This window comes from Branchiostoma belcheri, unplaced genomic scaffold (assembly GCF_001625305.1).
Source record: "Branchiostoma belcheri isolate BF01 breed outbred unplaced genomic scaffold, Haploidv18h27 scaffold121, whole genome shotgun sequence".
Classification (NCBI taxonomy): Eukaryota; Metazoa; Chordata; class Leptocardii; order Amphioxiformes; family Branchiostomatidae; genus Branchiostoma; species Branchiostoma belcheri.
The window spans coordinates 356,901-365,594 of NW_017802614.1; the positions used below are offsets into that span (position 1 = coordinate 356,901).

At 40.2% G+C, this 8,694-nt stretch overlaps 1 protein-coding gene across 1 annotated transcript in view; it reads right to left on the reverse strand.

Moving 5' to 3' along the window:
• The window catches only part of LOC109463000 (conserved oligomeric Golgi complex subunit 1-like), a 21,659-nt gene that overhangs the window by 9,117 nt on the left and 3,848 nt on the right, over positions 1-8,694 (reverse strand). The window contains exons 9-25 of the mRNA XM_019759648.1: positions 8,492-8,573; positions 7,884-7,989; positions 7,456-7,560; positions 7,064-7,161; positions 6,673-6,822; positions 6,046-6,240; positions 5,516-5,614; positions 5,147-5,254; positions 4,995-5,046; positions 4,610-4,686; positions 4,376-4,469; positions 4,092-4,169; positions 3,788-3,864; positions 3,440-3,605; positions 2,906-3,037; positions 2,309-2,506; positions 1,728-1,878 (exon numbers count right to left, since the gene is read on the reverse strand). Of these exons, the coding sequence (XP_019615207.1) occupies positions 1,732-1,878; positions 2,309-2,506; positions 2,906-3,037; positions 3,440-3,605; positions 3,788-3,864; positions 4,092-4,169; positions 4,376-4,469; positions 4,610-4,686; positions 4,995-5,046; positions 5,147-5,254; positions 5,516-5,614; positions 6,046-6,240; positions 6,673-6,822; positions 7,064-7,161; positions 7,456-7,560; positions 7,884-7,989; positions 8,492-8,573 (1,964 nt within the window). The 3' untranslated portion in view covers positions 1,728-1,731. The remainder of the gene's footprint in view (positions 1-1,727; positions 1,879-2,308; positions 2,507-2,905; positions 3,038-3,439; positions 3,606-3,787; positions 3,865-4,091; positions 4,170-4,375; positions 4,470-4,609; positions 4,687-4,994; positions 5,047-5,146; positions 5,255-5,515; positions 5,615-6,045; positions 6,241-6,672; positions 6,823-7,063; positions 7,162-7,455; positions 7,561-7,883; positions 7,990-8,491; positions 8,574-8,694) is intronic.

The window sequence follows — 8,694 nt, forward strand, 5'->3', positions numbered from 1 at the left end:
CTAGAGTTCCACGATCTCATACCTTCGCCAAATGATGTTAGCCTTTATGAATAAGAAATATACTAATCACCCTGATTATGCAAATAGGATCCTCAATTGCATGAATTATATCAGTCTGTTGATCATATTCTCCACCAAAAGACAGTCTTATCTTAACAAAGAATGCCATTTTCTCATAAATTATGCAAATGTGGTCCTTATTTGAATAAGTTATGTTTAATTATGTTCACCTTCACTTAACTTTCAAACACCCCAAGTATGAAATTCCAGGCAGTTACCACTATGCAATTATAACATTTTCTCATTAATTATGCAAATTAAGTCTTCATTTGCATAATCAATATTTGCCTGTGTTTCTTTCGTTCTTAATATTACATGTTACAAGCTTGAACTTCCTAGCATGGAATGCAGCTGATTTATAGAATTTCCTCATTAATTATGCAAATTACATCAATATTTGCATAATTGTAATATCATTATGTCAAGCATCACTTAAGCTACCTACATACCAAAAATCACGATGATCCATCAATCGGTTCTTGAGTTATCCTCTTTTAAACATTTGTCCTTTAAACCCCCCTGCAGTTCTAGAGCAAGCAACTAGGGGGCTCATACTCATGTCACTTCATCCCCAGCACAAGAGCTATCTACCATCTAAATTTCGTCACCCTAGCATGTCTGGATCATGAGATATCAAAACCGGATGTTCTGCTGCAGTACCATGACAAGCCGCCAGGTGGCCCAAAATCTAATCATTTTGAGGTCTCATCAAGACCTACCCACCTACCAAATATCAAGTCAGTCCATTTAAGCCTTCTCAAGTTATCGTGTTGACACACACACACACACACACATACACGAACGCCTCTGAAAACATAACCTTCTTGGCGAAGGTAAAAATAAGGCTGAAATAAAATGCCATCTACTTGTTACATGACAAGTGGGATACAAATGTCTTCTCCTTCAGTCCCACCCAATTAGACTGATTCACTTCATTCATCCATTCCAATGTGCCACAAGGCGTATTGATTGTGGTGAAGGATTTGGCACATAGTCAACACATGAGCAGACACATGTATGCCTTTGAATTTAAGTAGTATGGTGAAAAAAAACCCACAAAATATCTACATCAGGAATGAAACTTTTAGAAAGTACCTACCAAGCAATACCATTTTAATTTTGCAGGAAATCACTGGAGCAAATTGGTTGAAAAAAAAAAAACACATTCATGCTGTGATAGGCCATACTGACTTGATTTAGATATTGTAGACAGCCATGCATCCATTTTCACAGTTTTCCACCCAAAATAGGTAGCATCTAGCCTGGGGGCATCCTAGTTAGTTTACAAGGGCTCCTATACACATCATGTTTTGTTCATCAAAGTGTTGGCACCAAAATACAATCATTTTGGGATTAATACAAATAATGGAACAAATAGTCTAAATCTAATATCAATATTACATCTGATATCATCAAAGAAAGAAACAAATTGTGGCACAACGGTAACTAACTTATGGTACATACTGTGAAGTATAACTTTAAAACCTAATATCTAAACAATCTCACAAATGTTGTAAACTGAGTAATAGTGCTCAAGACGTCTACTTTAAAATGCTTATGTCCAAAGGCTACAATACAAAATACCACACCATACGGGTGGACAAGAATTATGATAGTGGAATGTTTTCAAGGGAAAATGCTCCTATTCCCCAGACTATATCCCTCACCTCTTCACTTGTTGCCCTGTCCTATGTTGGAGAGCCATCCAGTACTGAAGGCACCAATCCTGGAGTACAGAGACGAGGGGCTGGCAGCTCTGGGCAACCTTCCTGTCTCCTCAACATCCCTGCTGCCACTACTGCTGAGGGACGGCAGCACCTGGAGGGACAAATAATACATTGTAATTAGAACCAACAAGCATATTGTAAATCAGATGTTATGATTAAGCCAGTTACAAACTGGGACCTTGGAAAATTTATAGACTTTTTGTGAATTTCTTGTTTCATTCATTGCTGTGAATTTCCTGCCAATTCTGTCTATGCATTTTCCCACTGATTCCCATAATGCACGAATATAGCAGGGAATGAGATACTAGTAACCTCTTCTGGGACGATTCTGGAATCTAACTCCCTGATGGTGTCCCAATGTTCGTAGCCTGTGAATGGAAAGATAAGCAAACACACAAACATACACACACAAAATAAAACAAAGCACTCAGCATTTATACTGCTCTGTACCCCTTCCAGTCCAACAGATAAACATGATTACTGATCTAGGTAAGGTGCAGAGAAATAGACTTCATTGTTACCTGGACTTTGGGCACAGGTACATCTATGGTCTGTCTGGGCTTGCTGGAGTCTGTCCTGGTGTTGATGGGGAGCAGGCTGAACCGGGGGATGGGTGGGGGGAGGGGCAGGACATTGTGCTGTTCCTGCTGACCGGTACTGCCGGGGGGTCTGCCTGCTGCCAGGTGCCGGTCTGGGCTGGTGGTCACTCCCAACATCACCTGGACACAAGGGCGATTGTGGGCGGTAGTGAATTGTGAGCCCACAATTACACTGTATGAGCATTAGAATTGTTACAGTACGTTCTTAAATTTGCTACTGATGTGATGATTATGATAAATTGTTTATTCATAACGTCATTTTATTAATAACTGAAGATTGACAGTGATCACCATATTGAAGTCATCACCACAATACAGGTATGTAAACCCTACAGCGGAACCCATTCTGCCTTGGTGTACATTTGTGTTCTATTATGCTTTTTCAAAATATGAGGAGAATCATCCTGAAAGAGTATGCAAATGGTCATTTATGTCTGCATGTGACAGGTATGCCAAAAATTGTCCTGACAATGGCTTTCTTATCACTTATACATGTTTTCCCAAATCCAATCAACCTACCGAACATCTCTGGGTCAGCCTGTCTAGTGCTTTACTGAGGTGAGGTGTGAAGACGTCCAGGTCAAACGGGTCGATGTGGTTCTCTATCTTCTCCAACAGTCGCATGACTCTGTCTGCCTGGGCTCGGTAGGCCTGCAATGTGAAGTCACAGTGATAAGAACCACATTCTAACTTCAAACCATTCAGACGTCCATGCTTGTAATCAAAAGTACAGAATGGGATTGTCTAACTGTTGCGTATTGTAATGGTATAGTAGATACAGTAGACTAAATTTTTACTGCTTGTCATATCATTTAATTAAGGTGGAATGAAAGGTACCATCTATAATTATGGCTGTAAACATGGATGTGGCATTGTGTGATATTGTGGTTAGGGTAGTCTAGAGATCCTGGGTTCGAATACCTACAAGGCAAGCAGATCAAACTTATCCATGCGATCAGACTGGTGTTAAATGTATGCACTTTCACTGTCATGCAATAACAAACCAACATAACTATTAATACATACTATAGTTTTAAAGTGAACATCTGGTACCTGTGAGTCAGGTCCCCTGGCTGACAGCATGTTGGTGATGTATCTCAGGTCAAACACCAGCTGCAGTGCCCGGGCCTGTGGCAGGGTGGCGCTGTCCTGCAGCAGGGCTTCATAGGCACTCAGCACCCCAGCACAGGTCTGCTGCACCACATCATGGATTATACACCTGGGGCCATACAAAGGTATAACATTCAAACTTCTGTCCAAATAAATAATGCCTGTGAAAATGTTCCTTTCCTTGTTTTCAGCATCATAACCAGGACATTTAACCTGACTGACAATACTAACATTCTTAACAATTCAACCCTTCATAACATGCAAGACTGTTACAGTAGTACATGTGCCTACCTGCTGAGAGCATGTCCTCCAACTCTATTGACCTCCCTACAGAGTAAGAACAGCATGGACTGGACATACCATGATGCCTGCAACACAATATGAACAGCTCAGTACTTGCCTGCTACATTGCCACTTAAATTGTGACCAGTTTTGTACTGGCAATGACAATGGCCTGTGGTTAGATGTGCCTAAACACAAATTGAACAGTCCCCTTCATTATGTTTTAGTTGACATTTATTTTCCATTGGACAACATCAAGACCTATTGAAAGCTGCCTACAGCAGGGTCTGAGATGACTGATAGGCATGCTGACCTGTACAGGGAGTCTGATTTTGGACTGGACAGACTTGCCAGCCTCCGTCTCCTCCTGTATCTCTATCTCCTCCCAGTTCTGTCAAACACATGAATACAGCAAGTTTTATCAGCTTGGTAAATCAATCGATATTATTTCATTTTTTTTAAAATAGGCGCAGTGCCAAGTATTGCACTGTTATTGTGATGAAAACAGTCCATTAGGCTTAGGGATTTCCAAAACTTGGAAGTTTCCGGTGAGAACTTAAATGTGGACCAAGGATGCTACAAGATAAGACAACTTACAGTAGCAGACATGAGCAGGGCAGCAGGACTGGAGTCTCTCAGGGCTGAGGAGAACTGGTCAACCAACCAGCCTGAGGTGTGCTCGGCCCACAACCTGCAACAGATCATCAAAACTGTTGGGCAACCTTACATGATGTGAGCATAATCCTACATGTATGTTCAAAGACGGTTTATATTTTGTACTTTGGCAATGTTTTTCTACCATTCACATGTAAGAATATAAACAAAGATTACCTGTGTCCTATGTCTGCTGTTGAAAAAAGTTTGCTCCTCAGTTTCCCCCATGGAGAATTTTCGTCCAAAGGCGGCATCTACCAACAAACATGAAGAATTGGTTTACAATGGTATTGGCACTGTGCCTTCCCAATGAGTATGTGTCATTTTCTTTTAGTTTGTAATCAACTACCGGTTCAAATATTTTATTTTGGGGTGGGTGTCGATGTTCTCATTACTTTTCCTGAAAATAAATTTTCTATATGCAAGGTTGATGCTGATGTTGAAGAAATGAAGCAATGCAAAAACAGACACATTCCTTCAAATGCATCAATCAGCATACATAGCATGACACTTAACATAAATCAAGAATACAACAATACATACAGCGTTAGTTTAAACTTACAGTGCCTTGCATCTTTGACACTCCTCTCCAAGACCCTTGCTTGTGTAATACCCTGTGTTAAAAGAACATATGGCTGACAGTTACACTGAGGAAGAAATCTCTTGGTATGGAAAAGTTCAGATGATAAATGTGCTCTGGAGGCTGAAACTGACCTGGCTGAATCTTGTGTGGCATCTTTTGACTGTTTTCCCATCATGCAAAGCTGCAGGTTAGGGCAGATCTCCACCAGGCCTGAGCACAACCTGGCCAGGAACAAGGCTCTGAGAACAACAAATGAGATAATCTTGGTTGAAGAGCATTGAATGTTTTACTTTAAAATGTTCTACCTAAAGATGATCAGCAGAAATATATTTACTTTAAACTTATGACTAATACAAACTTGTGAGTGGGGATTACATAAGCCTTTGTCATGGATAGAAATTAATCTTACTGATTTTTCAAATGACTTAAGAGTAGTCCTCACTAGACATCTCAGAAGCTCTCAAAAACTTGACAAGCAAAATGATGTCATGTTTTCTTACTTGTCTATAGTTGAAGAACTGTTAGACATGCCCACTGCAGTCTTGTTTAGCAGCACTTCTCTTGCTGATTTCAGCTCTGTTGAAACACATTCCAGTAATCTGCAGAGGCATCAGGAACACCACATGTTAGTTTTTTTTCCAACAACAATCATTGCATCTTAGTTAGTGTTACAATAAGTCAACAATGTGCAGTGGTAATATACAGCCAACAGCCACTGACATCAGGAATCATGATACAACACTGACCTCATTCGTTGACAGACCTCAATGTTATCTATCAGTTTAGACCCTGATTATCCATTTCTGAAATCTGCAATACTTAGCTCTGCGCAAATTCAACATTTTTACCCCTAATGTTTGCCTTATTGTTCATACAAATTCTTTAAAATGTCACCTTTCACGTCTTTCAGTATACATGTACATGTATAGGCAGTTTGCAATTTCATCCTTTTGTCATCTTTCCAACATATAGGATGCTTAAAAAAATGCATCATCTTCTTGTCGTTGACCAAACAGATTTTGTACTTTACCTGGTAATGCAGCTTGTACATCCATTCTGCAGGTACTTCTCTAGATGTACATTGTCTGCAAACTTGTCAAAGGGAGGGTCAGCCGTGGAGCTGTCCCCTGCAGCACCGCGGTCCTGCTGACTCTGGGACACAGACGTGTACTGGGACACATCCTCCAACAGGCACTCCAGCTTACTGTCCAGCTTCTTACACAAGCTGGGAAACAATGGATTTAATGTGCAGACCATTATTAACAGGCAAGAATTTCTGCACAGTTTAGCACTGAAAATAATCTCCTGCATCATCTACCTTAACAGAGGTTTGAAACTTTCATTTGTTTTTCTGGCAGTTACATGTCAAGAACATGATGTACACTAATGCAAACCTTGTACCTTTACATGTGTAATCCTACACATAACCTGGATGCATTGATCAAGGTTAGATATCCAGGTACATGTAATAAGAAACACCAAAAAAAGTTACTCAAGCAACTGGATATGATTTTGGAAATGGTCAGATGTTTCAGGTAGCATCCAATGTATACACAGTCACTTAGGTGCACCAGTGCACACACAGTCATAGATTATATTTGGTGCAAAGCACCAATTTTGGATGCACACAAGTATTTGGAGCCCAATAATGGCTTACCTCTGTACTCTGGGTGTGAAGGCCTTTGCCTTCATGGCCAGACCGCCCATCTCCTCACCAGTCTTGTGGAACCAGGAGGACCTGGACGGCATGTCACTGGACATCTCAGTCCACACGTAACCAGCCACATCATGTTCAGACATCAGGGACCTGTCAGGGGTGCACACAAAACAACAAGGTGGTCAAACAACATGTTTTTTCTATAAGACAGTAAAATTTCCTTGTTTTGGAAAAATATCCAAATTACTTTCATTCACACATAACAGTAGCTACAGAATGACTAAAAGTTCTGGGAGATGGGGAGACAACAAAAGTGCACTTGAAAGTGCTTTTAGTAAACAGGGTATTACTGTAAGGTGAGTATAAAAAAATATGGCATGCTTAATAATACCTTTCTGAGCTGTTTTTTTGCCCCAGTTCCTGCAGAGTGTTTGTGACCAGCTGAAGAGACAGTTCAGCTGTACTATTGCACTGGCTTTCAATGATAACCTGGGAAAAGAAATCTTCATTACAACCTATACCTGCACCTCTGTTATCTCAAATACACAGCTACATTGTTAATTATTTTCTAAAATGCTGGCAAAAACTCTTTCATGTAGCCCAAAATGTCATTGAAAAAAAAAACTGTGACGGCACCTGAAAAGCATATTATTTCAATGAAAAAAATAAGTCGAGCACAAATTGTAACACAAATCAAGCAGAATCGATTTGAGAACATCCAAGGTAAAATTGAGAGAAAAAATTGGAGTGATACAAATCAAAATGTACAGTGTGTTAAGTTACCTTAGACCTGTTGAGAAGGATAGGCCTAAGAAACTCCTCCCAGACCAGAACCTCTCTACGGAGTATATGCTGACAGATCACACTCCATTCCATACCAGCACCATCCTACATGCACACACACAAATAAGTACGAAAATCAGGGCTCAAATTCATTTTTTGGAATAGGTGCACTGGTGCACCCAACCTAGTTATCTACATGCTAAATGTTATCCTTTTTCAAGGTAGACGGCAAAAGCCCAAAACTATGACACTTCTTCCCTAGCCAAACAATTATATCTTACAAAGAAAAGCATGGCCATAGCAAAGGATGACTTGCTCTAATAAGAACATTTGACAGCAAATAACCCCAGGTATTACTCTATATATGTATAATTTCCAAAGCTTCATTGCAGCATGTAACAGCAGAGCTTGAGACAACCCAGATCTACCCGTGCCAACATGTCCCAGACTGCATCTCTGATGGCGACCAGTCCCTTGATGGTGCTGATGTAGCCCAGTAACTCCCCAACTCCTCTGTGGATCGTCTCCACACATCTGTGAACAGCACAAACATTGTACACAAAGTCTGTTCTTCATAGCATACCAAGTGTAGGCTACAGGTACAATTAGAGTGATAATCCATTTCCTACATAATGGTAGACTACATATCTCATTGACAAATTCCTACAGATCTTACATTTCTGACATACAAAGAACATGACACAGGAAACAGCTATCTAGGTCCAACTGTCTTGAATTTTGAGTTAATGGCAGAATTGAGGTTATTTTTGATGACTTCATATTCTTCTCTTTTGAAGTCGTAAAAAGTTTTTGGCAATCTCAAAATTTAACAAAGCGCATTCTTCTCCTTTCCTGCAGGCACTGTATCTTTGCAAGAAGGAAGGCATGTGGAAATAAACACTTTGCTTTCTTCAATAATCAGAGACTTCATAAGATTCCCATATACTATAGCTTCCTCTACCACCTAGCCATTCCACCTTTATCTACCAGATGTTCAACATCTTAAGTCTAGTTTAACATGAAGGAGAATACTGACGTAGTGATCCACTTCTGACAGCTAGCCTGGAGGTGTTCCTGGGATACTGGGTTGGCCAGAGTCTTCAATGATGGACAGAACTCTGGTAGGAAAGAACAAGATCGTCATTGATGGACATTTAATGGTCACAGTCATTACATATGTACACTAGATATGTTCGTATCAGTTAGTACATTTTAGGTCGAGGTGTCTAGTACTGGCTT